This window comes from Anolis carolinensis, chromosome 1 (genome assembly GCF_035594765.1).
Source record: "Anolis carolinensis isolate JA03-04 chromosome 1, rAnoCar3.1.pri, whole genome shotgun sequence".
Taxonomy (NCBI): Eukaryota; Metazoa; Chordata; class Lepidosauria; order Squamata; family Dactyloidae; genus Anolis; species Anolis carolinensis.
In genome coordinates, this window is record NC_085841.1 from 311043178 (window position 1) to 311064039 (window position 20862).

Below are 20862 nucleotides of genomic sequence, written 5' to 3' on the forward strand. Positions count from 1 at the left end.
TTTTTCCAGTATATTTTGTTAATTTTTATCCTGTGTCAAATCTATTTGATAATATTGGAAAAGTTGGGAATAGGTACTTGTTAGGATTGCTTTACTTAAAAGCAGTATGTCTCATATTCAATTACTATAAAGCAATACTAAAAAAAATAGTTTTGGGTCATATGCTTTATGCAAATTAAACAGTCGTTCCAAATGTGATCTTTTTTCCTTCCTCTCAATGGCAAGTGCTCAATGGGGCAGACAAAAATCAATTTCTACAATTTTATATTAGTTTTGTAATCTTGGCTACATCAGTGAGCATACAGCAGAACATTTTCAATCGTTTCTGTCATGGCCAGATGCTCTGAAAAATCTCACAAATAGTTATATCATTTAACAATTTCAGGGGGCACACACATTTGAAAAACATCTGGTCAAAATTTCACTTAGCTGCTGCATTGTAAATAGAATTATCCTCGTTAACAGAAATATGTCCATAAGCAGAATCTTTAATGTTTAAATGTTCTTTTTTTCCTTTAGCATAGAAAATGTAATTTTCGGATGGTCTGTCCACCCAGGCTTGCTAAACTACATGCTCTCAGGAAATCTCTTGCATCAGTCTTGTAACTCATCAGTACTAACTGAACAGTACGAGTAATTATCAGGATATAGTTATACAATTACAGGCATTGCCAGCACTAGTTCAGGGGAGACGTCTGGGTCCTTGCAACTAAGAACACACTCCATCCTAACAGAGAGCCTTTTTCACAATAAAATGCAGCTGAACAGATGTATCAACTGCTTTTCACAGGCATATCTGCAGCAAGCTCGCCAGATACTTTGCTATTACTTACGTTTCTAAGAATGTCACTGTGGCTACAGAGACATTGATTCACAGATGCTTCTCTGAGCAATGTACCCGCTGTTCACTTGGCTTTTTCAGGGAGAAAGATGAAAATAACACTTTCATATTCAGGATAATGGGTAAAAACATGAAAGCTGGGTTGAAAAGTGGATTATGTTTAGGGGCCCAGTTCTACTCTCACTGTGATAAAATGCTTCATCCCATCAGTCAAAATACTGGAATGTTTCTCAGATGTATGCCATCTGGTGCATTATTTACCACCAATAAAGCTTTCCTTACAGCAGTAAGCTGTATTCAACCAACAAAGTCCTGGGGAATCTCTGGAAGTTCCAGCAAGAGGAGTCTCCTCAATATCTCTCACTAAAGAATGTTGGGGAGGAAAATAGCAAGCTACCTGCATAGCTGGAGTGGGATACGTGGGTGGAATTGGAGGAAAAAACAGAACAGCAGCACTGGAAGTGGTATTTGGGATAGGGCCGCCTTCAGCAACTCACAGCACAAACTGCATCTGTTGTAATACTGTTTATAGTAGTAACTTCAGTCTTTACTACTATCCAGAATTAGATAACCTGTTAGAGGCAAGCCATTTATAAGTTAATTTTATTCAGTCCAGGTGATATGACAGAAACCAGAGGTGTTCATTTACAGCTCCAAATAGGTAACACAGAAAGCAAGTGGATTCCAACAGGTATGCTCTAAGACAGTAAGGTGTTACAAATTCCTTAGTACAAATCTTCAAATATAACACAAGAATTGCCCACACTATGGAATTTGTATATAATTACTTTATAAAAGCGAGTGAGCAGTGTGTGAGAGAAAGTATAGCTTGGTAAACCTCACAGCCAATAAAATAATTAAGAACAACATATGTTACAAGATAGAATTCATTGTTATGCTTACAGTTGGTGTGTTCTGCCATTTCTGGAAAAAATTAGAATTTCCTAATTTGAGGGTTATTTGTTTCACTATTAAGACAGCATATATATCCAATTAGAACTACTATCTTGCTATTATTGACAAGAGATTACATACAAGACTGAGCTTTATCTTATTGCAATACAAAATATGGCTCAGTTGGAAATGATTTGTAGAGAGGCAAGAAAATGAGGTATCCTCTTGTAATTTAAGAAAAGTGACAGTATAATGAACCAGTTTGTTTTGAGCTCCTCCTTTGGCAGGACTTAAAGGCTGATACAGCAGCTGCCATTAGTCCACAAAGTACTACTACTTAATTGTGATTGCAACATGAATCTCATTAACTCTGCAATTCTTGAAAGTATTCCCAGTCCTCAAACTACCATAAATTCTTACATATTATAAAAATTAACTTAAACACACTAACAGCACAATATCCTTATAAAAAAGATTTCCATGTTGCCTAATTCTTAATCAGGAGATAACTATGGTTTTCTTGGAAAAGCCTGGAAATGTAACATATTTAACTAAACTAGTACTACAAGACACGTGAGTAAGAAGTTAAATGAAGCACCTTAATCCTGCAGAGAAATACTTTTAGGCCAAATAAATTACTACAGCAGACCTATAGAACTTGTAACCCATCAAACTAAATGCAGATTGCTTAGCAGTCCTGTAGGCTAGTTTCCATGGCTTAGCTCTATGCCCAGCATTACAAAAGTTGGTGGTTTACTAGTGATAGTAAAACATACCTAATTCTGAGTTAGTTCACAATTCATAGTGTAAGCCTGAACTTTAGCTATGCCAGAATTTCCAAATTTGTGAAATACTACAAATACAGATTCAGTTTTACAATGACAGAAACAGAAGCAAAGCTGATTTGTTACTGATTTAACTCTTCTGTATTATTTCAGTATAAACTCTAAATAAGAGTAAAGATTGAAGAAAACCATGTTTGAAAAATCAGTATGTGTTCACATATTTAGTTGGGTTCCCAATGCAATTTCTTTTAAATTAGTCCTGCCAAGTGAAACAAGGAATTAAATTGTGCCCTTCTTCCTTCTAGAACACTAGAAGTGTTCTATTTCTCTTCTCAGGATGTACATTCTTGCTATTTGACCAAATACAAACTGATTGATCTGAAAGGTAGAATGCACTTCTTTTAAGAGATACAATTGGAAAAATTGTCTTGCTTTAGCCTACCATCAGACTTCTTTGCAATTTTAGTAAAACAATTTTTAAATAAATAATATTGAACACAAGTTCTCTTTTCAGTGGGAGCATGAATCTGTGCCCACTAGATACACAGATTTTTTTAAAGAAAGAAAAATGTAATAGTATTTCTAAGAAATCATTAAAAAATTCAACAAGGCCTTATATATAGAGGTGCTGTGCTGGCATCCAGCATACCAAGTGCACATAATAGAAAACAGAGAGGGATAGGAATCCAACTGCTGCATAGGTTGCCACTTCTTCCAGCTTGTATGCTACAAATAGTAAATTATATAAGATTTGTATCAAACATCCCAATGATTGGATTTAAGTGAAGAAAAACAAGTTTAAAGGTTTTGTGAGAATCACGTTTTATGTATGTTTACTTAAAAATACAGCACAGATTACTTATCTTTTCTGAACTCAAACAAGAACTGCTATGGCTTAGAAAGAATATCATTTCCAATTTATATACTGCATGCCAATGATCATGGGTAATCAAAAGCAGCAACCACTAAGCCATTTACCAGAATAGATGTGCACCATTCATTACTTTTATGGAAGATTTCATAATGAGATCAAGCACTCTGTACAAAAAGGAACAACATAATGTAAAGAGACATTATGTATACATCATTCATCTACTTTGTTTGTGATGACATGCAATATTAAGTGAGGTAATTAAATCCTGTGAATTCATCCTGTTTTGCTTTTGTACAATTGTGTCATTCTTTGCCACTGAACTAGAAAAATGGGGATAAAGGATAATGGGAAAGGAGACAACAAAGAAAGATTCAAAGTCAGAAAATGAAGCCCTGAGGATATGAAAAGGGGTTTTTATAATCTGTGTTTCTGCTGTGCTGCTTTCCTGGATTTCATACTGAATCTGCTTTCAGACAACAAAGAAGCCTTATGATTTGCTTTGTTTCATTTTCTGGATTCTGTTATCTTCCTTCTTTGGATATTGAGTTGTATAGACTTAAACTGATGTTGAAGCAGGATCAAGAACTGACAGCTGACTATTAGTTAGCAATAAGTTTTTGGGCTTTTTCATTGGCTATTATAATCCGATCCTTGTTGGTTTCAGCCTGGAACAGAAAATACAGGGTAAATACTACTAGTAAATTAGGAAGATAAAACCAACATATTCAAGTCATTCTAGGTCGCTATTTCTTATTAAGGGCTGGGCAAAAAATAAGTTCATATTTGGTATTATGGGAAGGCAGCAGAAAGACATTGGGGCAGAGTAAGCCATTTAAGCAATGCCAGAGTGCTTGGGGCCATGAACATTACATAATCACAAAACTCAATGCAATTACTTTGATATATACAGTAAACTGTATTTCCAACTGAAAGTCCAACAACAATCATAGCCAGGTGTTTTTTAAAAGTACCAGAAACCCTCATTCACTGAAACATTACAAGCCACATTAAAAGAAGATTAATTTTAATTAACTACCCTTTCCAAATTAAATTCAACACTTAAACATTGCATGGAAGGAAGCAGTCTAAAGGATTATTATAATACTGTTTTTAATACTATTATAATAATACTGTTTTCTCTTTCAGAACTGGAAAAGATAAGTATTTACTTGGATTCCAGGATATCTTAAGAATAAATAGTGGCTAAGAACTGTTTCTATGTATAACAACATAGAAAAGGCTATGGAATCAGAATTAAACATCCACGGATACCATGCGTTGAGTATAAAGATCTAGTTTGAAAAGGTATCTGGCTATTGCTTATCTCTGTGGCCCACAAGATTTGTGGAATATTCCATCTCAGTGACAGGTATACCAAGGTGATAGTATCAAGAGCTGCTGTCTTTGTTCTTACCTTCTCATTTATCCGATCTATCTGCTTGTTTTGTGAATCAATCTCATTACCCATATCCAAGGCCATATTTTTCAGGTTCCCCAAGATGTTTCCTACTTGGGTTAGATTTTCATCCATTTCATCTTCTCTGGCATCATTTGTTATCCTGTAGGAAATATCGAGAAAAACTATTTTGAGAACTCACTTTTTTGCAGTAGTTTCTATAAACTTGAACCAGAAAGTGGTATTATCTGCAGACAAATGGCAGGTTTACTGTAGTTTTGTTCAGAATAATCATGTATAGGCTACACAAAACAGATTTCTCTTCATTCTTCTCAAGATAACTGCTATTGTTGAGGAAAAGCAACTGCTTACTCCTCTACATATCCAACTGTGGTCAGAAAATCAAAGCTCTTACCGTGTAATGTATCCCCCAGAATTTCCTCCTCTGCCTTGTTGCTGATAATCTATTGTCCGCCCCGGTTGTTTAGACACTACATGATCCCCGGAGTTCTCCATTCCATCACCCCATGTTGTTCTATATGATTTACTAGACTCAAAATTCTTCGTTCTACAAGAAAAGCAAATACATAATGAGATCAAAAGACACATTAAGATATTGCACAATAGATAATTAAGCCATGTTTCCTCTCCAATGACACTAGTTACAAATGCAGGTTTACACCACAATTTGTGGTTTTAAGAGAGTACCATCCTAAATTCATTATGGCTTTATCTTTGTAACATACCTTTAAATACAGGTTTGTTGTACTTAGGCTTGGATTTTTATGTATGTAGGTGAAGTGAATCTATGCAATATGGCTTTTACATAAGGATAAACAAAAATAATGACTATAAAGGTTCCATGATATTAAGTTCATATACCATATTTACATACACTGCCAATACTGGTTGTTTCAATTTATGTTTATAACACACTAGTGGCAACCATAATAAATAAATTTAGCTTAATTAGCTGAACCACTTGCTTATATAAAGCATGTATGCATCACCCAGTTGAATATATAGAGAATAGCTTAATGGTATATGCATAGAATTCACAATTTTTAGCACTGCATAAAGACATTTTTTAAAAATCACTAGGATTTTACAGCATTGTATGGAAGATAATCATTAGCACAATAGTGTATATCTGGGATTTTTTCCCAGCCGTAAATCTCCATTTTGTAATTCCAAAATTTGACAGACAAACCATCACTCTGTTCTTCTACTATAACTTCAGAATATTCCTTCAATTTTTAAAAAATTATATGCATTCTATGAATTTCCTGAAACAATGTCCAATAGATTTACAACTGAATATTGACAGTAGTAGTAACTATGGAAGACACAACTATTGTTTTTGGTTAATTAAGCCAAAACAAATAGCTTAACACAATCTACTAGCAACACAGTATACATACAGTACAACACAACTATAGACCATCACAAGATTCCTTGCATGTTAAGACAACATGCACATGCAGACAAACACTCAGTTAGAACATCACCTTGAGGCAGCTGGTTAACAAGTACAGGCTGCTTCATAAGATTGACCTTTTCATAAAGTCCACTCTGAATCCAATTTCTGATGTTTAATCTTCATTTTATTAAGCAAAGAAAGCAGGATTGTTAGGAGAAAGAATGAAAAAAGAGTAAAAGGTAAGACAAGCCAACAGTTAAATAGTTGTTAGCAAACAAACTATTTCGAATTATAGTTTTGGGATTATATATGTGATAGGAAACAAAGACAATATTAACCCAAACATCAGAAGAAGAAAGCAAATGTAGCGAGTATGTTTACAGGTTAAGGCTAGGTCTTCCTATAACTATAATAGTAAGTCAAACCATGACAGGTGTTCCAAGAACAGAAAAGGAAATGAATTTGTTAATTCCCTCCATCCCATTGCAACCCATGTTGTTCCTCCTTTCGCCTTTCTGTTTTGGGATTATATCTATGGAAACAGTCTGCATAGCAATGTCAGATATTGTGCACTCTCTCGGAGAAAAGACAGGAAATGTGACAACAAAAGGGAAAAGAAGAAAATAGATACTTAGTACGTGTACATCTCACTTTTTCTCTCAGCTCTCAAAAGAATGAATCTACAAATTTACCAAACTGGGTATATATTTCAACAGTATAAATCAATATTGGCACTGATCAATATATTCTGAGAACACTAACAAGTTGTTTTTGCATCTAAATGTTGCTTTATTTCCCACTACTCCTGAAAACAATCTGTAACAACTACTTTTTCAAAATACAGAGCGAAATAAAGCCATATCTCAAGCCTTTGACAAAAAAAACCCTCTTTTTCTAAAGTCATTTCATGGGAACCCAATCCAGGCCTTACTTTCTTGTGTTTTGGCTACTGGAAGCAGGGGATTTTTTGTTTTTTTGCTAGTATTGGAATTAGGAGAATGGTGAAGTAGGTTATAGAAAAACTTTCAGTGTTGGGTTGCAGCAGCATGTCTGCAATAGACAAATGACCTGGGAAAGAACGTGAATGTACTCTGAGTGATCCTACTGTGTGTCCTTATTTGCAACAGACAAGGTAAACACTTGCCTCCATAATTGCATGCTGAGCATGTGTGAAGAGCAAAATAAAAAAGAGAAAAAGATTAAACTGTTCTATCAGCTACACTACATAATGAAAGAGAATATGCCTACAAGAATAGCCACCAAAGTGGGTATCATAAGAAGAGGCTATTGAAGGAAAAAGAATAATCCCAGGATGAATTCTGGAAACAACTTCAAGGTGTCTCTAGAAGACTCAAAATTTTGTATAATTATGCAATGTTTTGTTTACTTACTTATAGTCTGGCTTTTTCATTTTACACATGTACAGAGTTGGCTTTGAAAAGATAGCTTGTGGAAACATGTTGAACTGCTCTTCTTTTTTGTGTTGTATTTATTTTTATTTATTTATTTATTTACAGCATTTCTATTCCGCCCTTCTCACCCCGAAGGGGACTCAGGGCAGATCACATTACACATATAGGCAAACATTCAATGCCTTTTAACATAGAACAAAGACAAACAAACATAGGCTCCGAGCGGGGCTCGAACTCATGACCTCCTGGTCAGAGTGATTCATTGCAGTTAATTGCACTGGCTTGCTCTCCCGCCTGCGCCACAGCCCGGGCCTAGGAATCTATTTCTAATCTTTACATATAATTTCTATCTCTGGAACAATTTTTTGATAAAGAAGTCCAGAATGATTTCTACTTTATTAACTGAAGTACACCTCCATTTTAAAGTATACCATTGACATTTTTAAAATCTTTGATATTTGTCTTAAAGACAGCAATCTTATCAACGAACTTTAACTGACCTATTGCAAGGACAGACACAGAGACCACAACACTTATTGAGTTCTTTTAAATTCTTCTCAGCTTCTCTCATGTCTTTGTTTATCTGGTCCATTCCTTCTTCTATACGGTTCAGCTGTTCTGAAAAAAAATTAAACATGAACAGACCTAAAGGCTGGATAACCAAATCATTAAAAAGATGAACAGTAAATATGAACTGTTTCCCCCTGAGCAGTCAGCCTTGAAATTTTAAAAAAAGTCTACCCGTCTATGAAAGGAGAACAAGGAAATTGTCTAACTTGTCTAGGTAATTCAGTAATCTTGGAGCAACAACTCCCTGTCCCATGTTCCACCAGATGTACAAATGAGCATGGTGGAAAAGTGCAAAGGATTTCAAAAGATTTCAAGACAAATGCAAGTTCCTATAGGGAGATATGGTCCTTCAAATAACCTGGACCAAGGCACATTTAATTCTTCCCAGAAAGAAAATGACGGCCAGTGGAAGCGATTCGACAGCTAAAACACATTTGAAGACCTATCTCTTCTGGCAAGCCTACCTAGTCAGTTTTAATCATGAATTTTAAACTATATTGAACTGTGTCTTGAATTCACTATATTTTAATCTTTGTTCTGTGTATTTTAATTTATATATTTTGTAGAAATACATTTAAATATGTGTATTTTATATAATTTTTATGATGATCATGTGTTTTAGCTATGTTGTAACCCACCTCAAGCCACAAGGAGAGCGGGTAAGAAATAAAACTGTTGTTGTTGTTGTTGTAACAATTGTTTTGTGTGTTCCCCATAGTCAGCCCCAGTTAGCAATCTGCCAATCTGGTCCTTGGACCAGATGTTTCCAAGCATTCTTCAAAAGCTTTCTTTATAAAAGTGCACAACAATAATTCAAATAGGATATATAACAAATTTGAAGACATAGCTGTGTTAATCTGGATCTGTATGTAAAAGGGATCCTAAAGCATCTTTAAGATCAACTAAGAAAGAAACTTTAGTAGTATAAACTTTCATAGACTGAGCCTACTTCATGAGGTGTAACTAAGGGATGTGTCACTGTGGCCAGATCTGGTAACTCAAGACACATGTAAAGCTGAGGCACAATACTTTTCACTGTGTATGCCATGCTGGCCAAAGTTTCCAGCCAGACTTGGGCTTGTAATACCTATGTCTGGACTACATTATACATTAGGCCCTTTGTATCCGCTGGGGTTTGATTCCAAGACCCCCATAGATATCAAAATCAGTGGCTGCTCAAGCTCTGTTATGTACAGCAATGTTATAGAATGGAATCCCTTTCATAAAACAACAAAATTGTTTTTTGAATTAAAAAAATATTTTTAAAAAGATGAATACTTTATACCAAAAATTATTACACTGGTCTGGTGGCTCACCTCCTTGTTCATCTAACATGGAGATCGTTTTGATTCCAGCATCTTGGGACTATTAAAGAAGAAAATATTGATAGTACAAAATGAGAAAGAAATGGATGCAAAAGTTCAAGGTACAATAGAAATGCTCTGTAATTACATGAAACACAAAAGAGTAATACAATATTATATTAGTGTCATGTAAATGTTAAGTCGAACATTCAAGCTGCGATATGAAGACATTCGGAATATTAATGTCATCATTCACTCAATTTCATGAAAGAGCTCTTCATCAATATATCATTCATGTACTATAAAAGAGACAGAATTGTAGATTATTTTTTATTTGGCCCTCTACCCACAAAAACATTTCAGCCCTTTCTTACCTCAACAGCCAAGCCAAGAATCCTCCTTGTGCTTTCCAAAGACTAAAAACAAAAAAAATCCTTTATAGACACACAAGGTTTTTAAAGCTTTATATATTATTATATAGCTATAATATATGTAAATTCCAATAATTTAGTGTAATCTCCATCTACATAACTGGTTTGCAATGTTGTTTTCGGTTAACAATACTCTCGTAATTGTATTCCTGTTTTTTGTCTTAAAATCTTTGGCCATTTTGTCCCCCATGCTATTTAACATATACATTAAACCACTGGGAGAGGTCATCTGGAGCTTTGGAGTATGGTGCCATCTATATTTGGATGACACCCAGCTCTACTACTACTTTCCATCTAATGCCAAAGAAGCTGTCCTTACCCTAAATCAGTGTCTGTCATCAGTAATGGACTGATAAGGGTAAACAAATTGAAACTTAATTTAGACAAGACAGAGGTACTCCTGGTCAGTCAGAAGGCAGATCAGGGAATAAATATCTAGCCTGTGCTGAATGGGGACACACTCCCCCTGAAGACACAGGGTTCACAGTTTGGGGGTCCTCCTGGAGACCCAGGTACCTGTGGTGGCTAGGAGGGCCTTTGCACAATTAAAACTTGTGCACCAACTGCCCCCATTCATTGAGAAGCCAGTTCTGGCCACAGTTGTACATGCCTTAGTTACATCTGTCTGGATTACTGTAACGCACTCTACTTGGGGCTGCCTCTGGGGTGTGCTTGGAAACTTCAATTGGTCCAAAGAACTGCAGCCAGATTGCTCACTGGGGCTGGCCACAGGGAGTAGACAAGCCCCTTCTTGCAGCAGCTCCACTGGCTGCCAGTCTCTTTCCGGGCACAATTCAAAGTGCTGGCTATGACCTTTAAAGCCAAAAATGGTTCAGGTCCAAGTTATTTGGCTGACCGCATCCCCTTGTATGAACCTGACCAGGCCCCGAAATCTTTAGGAGAAGCCCTTCTCTCAGTCCCACCTCCATCTCAACTTCGCTTGGTTGAATGAGAGAGGGCCTTATTTTGCAGTGGCTGCCTCTCAACTTTGGAACTCCCTGAACAGGGAAGCCAGAATAGCCACCTCCCTGCTGTCCTTCCTTTTTATTTAGGCAGGGTTTTAAAGCTGAAGGTGTCTAAGTTCTAGTCGGGGGTGCTGTGTTTTTTAACTTTTTGATGGATTTTAACTGTGATTTTTTAATACTGCTTGTGTTTAATTCTATTTTAATGTTTGCATTTTTGTATATTTTAAATTGTATATTAATGCTTTTATGACAAGCCACTATAAGTCCCCTCTGGGAAGATAAGCGGGGTATAAATAAATATAACAACAACAACAACAATTGAAGAAGGCTCACCCTGATACTTTAGAAACAATTATGGGTATCTGCTCTCATTACGTGCTTAGTGGGCTTTATGCACCCTGATTAGCTTTGCTTTATCTGAAGTCTATTTTGATTGGATAAGGATATGAGAAAAAGTGAGTTCTAACAAACAAGATATTTACCTCATCTGTAACTTGATGGGCTCTCAGTTGAATATCTTCAGGTGACAACTCAGCCATGATATATGTCTTGAGTATTCACAAATACTTGTATTTCTTCTGTAACAATATAATGTATTAATTGCAATGGCATCTAAGGTCCTGCAACTACATAATGAGCTAATCTACGAAGCACAGAGACTCCCAACTATCCAGAAACATGCTCTCACCCAGTGACCAAGCTGAGTGAAAGATTTCAATTCTGTTCCCACTGATTGCAGCTAACCATAAAACACAATATTTAAAGGTTGTTTTTCATAGAAAATCCTGATGATAACCAAAAAGCCCATATTCAATACTATTTTCCAAACAGCATTAATATTCCTTAAGTATTCAATACTCCTGCCTTTTAAGTCAACATAAAAAATTTGGAGAGGCCTAGTAAAAAAGACCACAGCAAGATCTGTCAGGGAAGACTAACAAAGCCAAACAATTGAGACATGTCATAGAAGGGATGGTAAACAAAGCTGATATAGACTGGATGGAAATGAACACCAAAGATATAGAAATGAGATTTAAAAAAATATATTTTAAGGAATGCTCAAAAATAGAAATCAATCAAATGGGAAATGTACCATTAAAAGACGATACACTTTCCTTGCCCCTTGCTGCCCAGACCCCTTTCTCTTTGCTCTCCACACCATCCAGACTATTTTCCCTTTGCCCCCACACTGTCCATACCCTTTTCCCTTTGCCACTCCCACCTCCCAGACCCTTATTATTATTATTATTATTATTATTATTATTATTATTATTATTATTATTATTACAAAGCTGGATGGTCATCTGTAGGGGGTGCTCTGATTGTGCTTTTACTGCATGGCAGAAGGGAGTTGGACCAGATGGCTCCTAGGGTCTTCCACTGAAATACTGTTAAAATTATGTTGGTTAAAATTGTTCTTCATTTTAAATATTATATTGCTCTTTCTTTCTTTCTTTCCACTACAAATGAGATAACTGCAATGTGCATAAGAATTTATTTATTTTCCTTTCAATTAGTTCACAGAAACTAATCTGCCACTGGCCCGATTCGTCTCAAATTTTAAAAGGCAATGCAACCCCTGTACATTGCCATTATATATAATATATATAATTTAATAATAACATAACATTTATTGGGGCTCCATTAGAAACTTTTGCTTCAAAAAAGGCTCAGAGGCTGAAAAAGTTTGTGAACCCCAGGAATGACATTATATAATTTGGATGTAACTTAAGAAGGAACACTTTCACATGCTCTGAATAAACATTTCTCTGTAAACAAAACTATCCTCAGATCTGAATAAGCAAATATATTAACAATAAGGTAATCTCTTAGATAACTTAGAATGAAATATGGATATAAGTGACTCCAAATTGACTCATTTAATAATGACATTATATGTCCAATAGTTTCAAAGACAGAAATGATTTTTTTACAAATAAATGAATAATATGTTAATATATTTTAATGTAGAAAAAAATTGTAAATTATAGAAATGAACACAGAACAAAAGTACCTTATATGTTGTAGTTTTTTTTTCTGTGTCAGGAGCAATTTGAGAAACTGAAAGTTGCTTCTGGTGTGAGAGAAATGGCTGTCTGCGAGAAAGTTGCCCAGGGGACGCTCAGATGTCGGCACAAGGGTTTAACCCATTGCATCACATGAAATGTACTAATTTAGCCCACAACCCTCCCAAGAGTTGCCTGTTCCTGCTCTTTACTATTCAGCTGTGAAAATGCATTACAGTGTTCCCTCACTACTTCACAATTCACTTTTCGCGGATTCGCTGTTTCGCGGTTTTTCAATAATCTCTAAAAGACTATTATAAATCATTAAAAAATTACAATTTACCGCCTAAGGAAGGGAGGAAGGAGAAGCCAAAGGGAGAAAAAAGGAGCCCAAGTGGCAACGGAAGGGGAAGGAGGCGATTTATCAACACATGATTGGTTGATAAAGACTTAAAATAGTCTATAACTACTAAAATAATGTATAAATTTTAAAATAAATATAGTGTCCCTACTTCGCGGATATTCACTTATTCCGGGTGTTCCTGGAACTTAACCCCAGTGATAAGTGAGGGAACACTGTACTCATTGTTCAAACTGGTGAAGGGATTTGCAGATCAAGGGTAGAATTAGTATAAAACTTATGTCCTGTACAGATGAAATAACATTTCCAGACCTAAACCTATTAATATAATTAGTCACTTTCTGCTCGAAAATCTAGCAAAGCCAGGGAGAATGCAATCTCAATGCCATACTACACCTACATTTCCACCAAACAGGCACTGCTGGTTTTCCCAGCCCTCTCCAGCCTGTGTTCAAGAGATGTAGAAGAAGGGGGGGGGGGGAGATTTCCATTGCAATCACTGGGCAAAAACTGGATTAAACCCTTTTTATATACAGGAATAGAACAATCTATGCTGCAATATGGTAAGAGATTTGTGGTGGAAATTATGTAAGAATTTTTCAAAAAAACCTAGCTGTTGCAGTGTCAACATTTAGATGTATAGGAGAAAGCCCAAAAAGATAAGGCCTGAAAAGGAGAAGGCAAATCTAATAAACAAGGAATAAAAAGCAACAACCTTGATGAGACGATGGACAGTAATTTGGATCTATCCAAAGTTGGACACAGTGACCTAATCTAATTGCTGTTCCTAAATATAGTAGATGTTGTAAATAAATAAATAAATTCCAGGTTATATGGCTATGTGGAAGGGCCCTAAGAGAGGGATAAAAAGGAAGACAAATAGAAATAATTTGTCTTTGAGAAGATTCCTCTTTCACTTTGATATCAACAGTAATATATGAGTAAACCAAAAAGTGATCTGCCAATCCAAACATTGAAAAGCTAATCAAGAACAGGGTGTACCACTGCACTGTATCAGGGTTTTCCCAACAGCATTTTGACTCCAAAAAGTAGACATTCCTATGTTTTACTTAACAGCGTTTAGTTTTTCTTTAATTCTTTAAGCATGTACGATACTTATTACTTTAATGGCCTGCCGATCTCCCATAAAGAGAACTCAAAAAGCCTACACCCACTCAGTTCCAACTAAAGCAGAGACATAAAATTAATGTATTTATCAGTTGATTCAACAATTAATTGAATTGCTTGCACTAGCTGGTACTAACCAATAGGATTCCAGTCAAAGAGACTATCAGTTGAATTGGATTTAACACAGTTACTGTTTATATCACAAGAGTCAGAGGGATGTTTTTCAATTTCTGTCACAAAGAAGAATTAAAGTTTGTTTTTCCACCTCTGGCCGAACAGATATGAACAGATGCAACTCACTTGATAGTGTTAATAAATTCAGCCTAAATACACTTCATATACGTTTACCCATTTAGGAGCTGAGTAACTATTTCAATATAATAATGAGCATTAATGTTAGGGACACACGTATTATCTCAAATTATTTAAGCCTTTTATGAAAGTTGATGTGTTGTCTTAAATTTTGTCAAAAGGTTACATAATCCAAGCATATAGCTCCAAACCTAGAGATTTGGTTGTACCAATAGCAATCTGATGAATACTTGTACTATCTTGTAAAAGAAAGAGTATCCCCATACATTGCTTGGCATTGCTCAACAAAATGAAAACCCAAAGACAGACAATGAGAAACTTTTCCTGTCTTATTATCAGCTTCCTGAACATGTTGCTGAAACAATAGCATTATTAATCCTCTTTCAGGAAGTTGAGAATCAGCATGTTAATCCTCATGCTTGTTTAACACTTGAAGCTCTGTAGCACTCAGAAAACATTTCTAGAGTTCAATAGTATTTTATTTACTTACCTACACACAAGCCAAGAATTTCAAACATTAGCATCATATGCAAAGGCAGGAGTTTGCCCAAAAACATCCCCCTCCCCCAGCAGATATTTATCACCGAATTTACCAGGCTTTCCCCCCATATTTTATATCTCTTTATTTCCAACATTTATCTTTCCACCTTTTTTGTGTGTCGGGGCGACTTGAGAAACTGCAAGTCGCTTCTGGTGTGAGAGAATTGGCTGTCTACAAGGATGTTGCCCAGGGGATGCCCAGATGTTTACCATCCTGTAGGAAGCTTCTCATGTCTCTGCATGGGAAGCTGGAGCTGACACATGGGAGCGCACACTGCTGGCTCCCCAGATTCGAACCGCCAGACCTTTTGCCCAGCAGTCCTGCCAGCACAAGGGTTTAACCCATTGTGCCACCTGAACTGGGATCTAATGCTAAATGTGTTGTTTCACAAAGCAGCCTTCAACTCCACTTCTGACTATAGCCCATCATCCTCTCATGTAAAAACTATCCTTTAGGTTTTGAAATTTTCTCTTAAACATGTAACAAAGTAAATGCTGTAGCTAAAAAGGGAAAGTGCTTAATTCCTCGTGCATTCATTATGTTGTGTTATGTGTTCAAAAGTAATAATCACAAGGATGGATCAGCATTAAATATGCCAGTAGAAAAGGTCAAACTGTATTCAGTGTCTCATATCCAGGAAAAAGAGCAGCTAGGAAATGCAAGGATAATAGTATGTGAGTCCCGAGTGCAGTAAAGATGCCAGTCTAGAAATGAGATGTCTGTACGGAATAAATAACATCCAGAGAACAGAATTCTATGGCTTTCCTTAGGAAAAAAAGATGTTCAGAGGGGGTTTGCCTTTCTCTTGCTTAAGGTCAAACAATGAGTTTCCATGGCCAAGCAGGGCTTTAAACCCTGGTCTCCAGATTCTTCCTTTAGGATTTAAGAAACATCAGAATGTACGGTAATAGGTATTATGCATGGACAAGTGACACATGTCCTAAATGGGGGTGATGGAGAACAGAAAAGGGCAGAAGCCGATGAGGTAAAGGGAAAGGTTATTCAATACAGGGAGGCATGGGAGGATGGAAGATCATACTCTGATACCTCGACATGGAAAGATGAAGAACATCATCCCACACAGACAAAAATGAAAATCAGATTCACAGAATTTCTGGGAACAAGATGACTAGGAGCAGTGTTTTTTGGAGGGAAGAAGGACATTGTGAAATGATTCATGTTGAAAAAAACCATATAGTGAAAAGAGAGTGGTAAAAAGGTTAATACAACAGAGCAGTTAAAACTGGATACTGCTGGAATGGAGAACAAAAATAGTTAACACCATTTGACAGGTGCACAGGATGGGTGGAAATGTATGCATAAGGAAATGTACAAATTATCCAAAGCCTGAGTCCACACGGAGCAGGTTAGTCCAGTTAAGTCCCACTGAATTCAACAGGCCTTTCTTTCATAACACGGCATAAGAATTGCATCTTTCTAGATAAAAAAACATTAAGTGTACTGCATTAAAATAATTTATGTCCAAGGAATTGTTGCTACACAGCTCATCCCTGATGGCATTACTTTCACAGTTCAGAGGCACAGGGGACATAACTTTCAAACACATGCATAATGTTTTAAGATTTATTCCCTTGGGTGAATGTGGATGCTGATCTCTCCAAATTCAGACATATGGATAATTTTTAAAATCATTTGTAAAGTGAAAACAAAAGTTGCGGGACTACATATTCGCATGTAAAACGGAGCAAAGCTGGGCCAGATATGTGAAATGAGGTCATGCTGTGGTACTTAAAGATTCTGCTTCATGTTCCAAAGAGAAAGAATAAGTCATTAGTTCTTTTGTCTTCACTCTTATGCATATTAATAAAACGACTGATAAACTCATTTTTGCAACCTCCCTCTTTTTCTCATCTTCTGTCAAGCTGAATGTTTTTAGCAGCAACAGCATTAGGAACAAAGTGAAAGGGAACTGGAAAAACCCAGATTTTCAGTGTCAAGTTCCAGCAGCATGTCTGCAGCAAACAATGTAATTCAACTTAATATGGTAAAGTGGTCTCTATAAAGCTTCTGGTCCCAAACATTTCATACCTAAGGGATACTTGTAAGTCAACTGACTTACACAGGTTGAGTATTCCCTTATGCAAAATGCTTAGGACTGAAAGAGTTTTGGATTTCAGATTTTTTGGAATACCTGTATTTAGAAATACAGTAGAGTCTCACTTATCCAACACTTGCTTATCAAAAGTTCTGGATTATCCAACGCATTTTTGTAGTCAATGTTTTCAATACATCGTGATATTTTGGTGCTAAATTCATAAATACAGTAATTACTACATAGCATTACTGTGTATTGAACTACTTTTTCTGTAAAATTTGTTGTATGGCATGTTGTTTTGGTGCTTAATTTGTGAAATCATAACCTAATTTGATGTTTAATAGGCTTTTCCTTAATCTCTCCTTATTATCCAACATATTTGCTTATCCAACGTTCGTTGGATAAGCCGGCCCGTTTATGTTGGATAAGCGAGACTCTACTGTACATACAAAAATGAAATATATAGGAAATGGGGGCCAAATCTAAGAATGGGGCTCATTTATGTTCTATACACATCTTACACACATATTCTGAAGGCAATTTTATAGACATTATTTTGAATAATATCATTAATGAAACAAAGTTTGTATACACTTAACCATCTGAAATCAAAAGTGTCATTCTCTCAGCCACTCATGTGGGTAATTTTGAACTTGAGGGTACAGTACTTTCAGTTAAACAAAATCCTCAAGAAACTGGCAAAAAATCAAAGGAATGTTTTAAATAAAAATGAAAATAAAATCAATCATAAGCGGAAACGAAAAGTGCGTTATACTAGGTTTGTTTTAATTTGTTTTTAATCACTATATTTCAATATTTAGATCAACTAAGTACAGAATGGATGATATGATATCCAAGGTATAGTATTAGTTTGGCCTATTTTAATAGTAAACCCCAAGCAACCAAAAACTACATTTATTGGCATCTACCAATTTCTATGGGTGCCAGTTAACTGAAAATCTACTGTATTTTGGAAATCTGGAAAGGGATGCATAACCAGGTTATTTCATTTCACATATTGTAAGTTTGGGAGAAAAGGTTTGCTGAAGCTCATTGCTCTGCTCTTCTGTTTTGTTGTGTAGGAACCTAATTCTATTCTTTCCATATTATGGTATTTCAGCCTCTGTTGAAGATGTAATTCCTAGGAACTCATTGACTTCATTAACTGTGGTATGTCTGTAACGCCAAACAGCCAAAACATTAAGCTGTATGTGAAACTTCCGCTAACTAGATTGTGAAAGATAACTGTTCCTTTTTTTGAAAAACAAGGTGTCTCTAAAGTCTTTAATCATAGGAAAAATGAACAAACTCATATATTTTCTATGTTTTAATATTTATATACATTAGGTTTTTATAATTTCAGATATACAACATATAGAGAAAATTTTGCAAAAATGTGTATTGAATGCTTTGTAAATAAAGGTGAATTAACTAAAATGTCTCTAGGTATGGTGACTTTGGAGACACCCTGTAGTAAGAATTGTGGCTTTACTATAAAAAAAAAACAAATTGCTCTAACACTGTAAAATTATATCAATTTACCACAATGGTTTAATATGATAAAATTCTGTGATCTGAAGTGGTACTAAAGCTCACTAACAGAGGCACCACTACATCGTTATATAGTGTAGTTTGAAACTGCATTATATGGTCAGTGTGTAGACCAGGAATGGGCAAACTTGGGCCCTCCAGGTGTTTTGGACTTCAACTCACACAACCCCTAACACCCTACTGGCTGTTAAGAATTGTGGGAGTTGAAGTCCAAAACACCTGGAGGGCCCAAGTTTGCCCGTACCTGGACTCATATAATTGAACTACCTACGCTGTCATATAGTGTAGTTTGAAACTGCATAACTGTTTATGGTCAGTGTGTAGACTTATATAATTGAACTGCATATAACGCAGTGGTGGGGAGTTTGTTTTGTACTGTCTAATCTGTCAGCGGATACCATCTATGCCCTTGCAGTGATGGGAGGGGGGGGTTGTTTTGTTGTAAACTGCTAGCTTATACCATCTACGCCTCCAGTGTTGATGGGAGCGAGGTGTGTGTTTAAGTTAGGTTTGAAATGATGGTTAACAGTGTGTACTATAATATCTTACCACTCATCACACTAGCACCTTCCTGCTGTTCTTACCTAAAATCTAGTTTGTGCAATCCCTTATAATTGGGACCTATATTTTATTAGCATTTTATGCTATGGTCTTTATTTATAGTAGCACTTTAACAACGTCTCCTTATAACGATTGCTGGCATTACTGTACTTTGATCACCTTGGTATATAATTTATCACCATTTTACCTCTACTTTTGTCTGTGTTTTGTTGTTTCTAGGCATTTAATATTTGCCTTTATGTCGTGTATGCTGGAATCTGCCCTGAGTCCTCTTGGGGAGATAGGGTGGAATATAAATAAAGTAGAGTCTCACTTATCCAAGCCTCGCTTATCCAAGCCTCTGGATAATCCAAGCCATTTTTGTAGTCAATGTTTTCAATATATCGTGATATTTTGGTGCTAAATTTGTAAATACAGTAATTACAACATAGCATTACTGCGTAATGAACTACTTTTTCTGTCAAATTTGTTGTATAACATGATGTTTTGGTGCTTAATTTGTAACATCATAACCTAATTTGATGTTTAATAGGCTTTTCCTTAATCCCTCCTTATTATCCAAGATATTCGCTTATCCAAGCTTCTGCTGGCCTGTTTAGCTTGGATAAGTGAGACTCTACTGTATTATTATTAGCAGTAGTAATATCTTTTGGGCCTCCAACTCCCAGAAGCACTAGCCAGCTTGTTCAATGGTCAGGAATGCTGGGAGTTGAAGGCCCAAACAGCTGGAGAGCAGCAGATTGATGGTGATACCTGCTTCAGACTGAGAGACCTAACCAGACCACAGGAAGCCGGGCCTAGTCCTACATGGGAGGCACTCCTGAAAGTCCAGAACCCAAGCCAGGGCCTTAGGCGGCACTTTGGGGGGCCCTTTTGCCTCTCCCACGTTGCCCCCATTGGCTTCCTCCCCTTCTGCTTCCTCCTCGCCCTGAGTTCCTCCTCAACGTGTCACGGCCTTGTCCTCCTATTCCTCTCAAGACAAGGAGAAGCTCATCCCACGCCAAGGAGCCCCCTTTTCCTCACAGGCGGAGAGTCTCTTTGAACCCCCCTCCGCTCTCCCAAAATAATCTTTCGCACGCTCGTCTACTTTCTTCATCTCTTCAGAAACTCACCACGGGGAGGCTTTGCCCTCTCTTCCTCACTCCCCCTCTCTCCAGCCTCTCGCCTCAGGTCTTCCTTCTCCTCGTCGATTAGGGAAGCCTTGTCTCCGGAAAGCCCCCTCGCCCGCCTTTCCCTCGGCTCAACCCAGCCAAGCCCCACCCGGACCTCCTTCTTCTTCCTCCTCCTCGTCCTTCCTCTGGTTCCTCCTCGGCCGCCAAGCCCTCGCCTCCCCGCCTCCTTCGCTTTCAGTTTCTCTGCGCATTGGTCGCTTTGCCAGGAGTTGCGCAGAGCTGTTATAGGTGAAACTTCATGGCCGTCCAGGCCTGGCTCCGCCTCTCGCTTCGCCACCTTTG

At 36.8% G+C, this 20862-nt stretch overlaps 1 protein-coding gene across 1 annotated transcript; it reads right to left on the minus strand.

Annotated features, from left to right (window-relative positions):
• Positions 1 to 1427: 1427 nt before the first annotated feature.
• Positions 1428 to 20809, minus strand: snap23 (synaptosome associated protein 23). Its single transcript, XM_003214538.4, has 8 exons — positions 20521 to 20809; positions 11375 to 11470; positions 9871 to 9912; positions 9509 to 9557; positions 8123 to 8240; positions 5206 to 5358; positions 4809 to 4953; positions 1428 to 4059 (listed from the first exon to the last, which is right to left on the minus strand). Exons 2-8 carry the CDS (start codon positions 11429 to 11431, stop codon positions 3994 to 3996), a joined length of 630 nt encoding a protein of 209 aa, XP_003214586.1. The 5' UTR covers positions 11432 to 11470; positions 20521 to 20809; the 3' UTR covers positions 1428 to 3993.
• Positions 20810 to 20862: the final 53 nt, after the last annotated feature.

Bases quoted from the DNA above. Each gene is read 5' to 3' on its own strand.
- snap23 (XM_003214538.4), bottom strand. From the start codon at position 11,431: ATGGCTGAGTTGTCACCTGAAGATATTCAACTGAGAGCCCATCAAGTT. The intron at 9,913-11,374 runs GTAAATATCTTG...TTTTGTTTTTAG, and splicing joins CCCATCAAGTTACAGATGAG to TCTTTGGAAAGCACAAGGAG. The intron at 5,359-8,122 runs GTCAGTTAAAGT...CTTTTCTTGTAG, and splicing joins TGTGTCTGTCCTTGCAATAG to AACGAAGAATTTTGAGTCTA.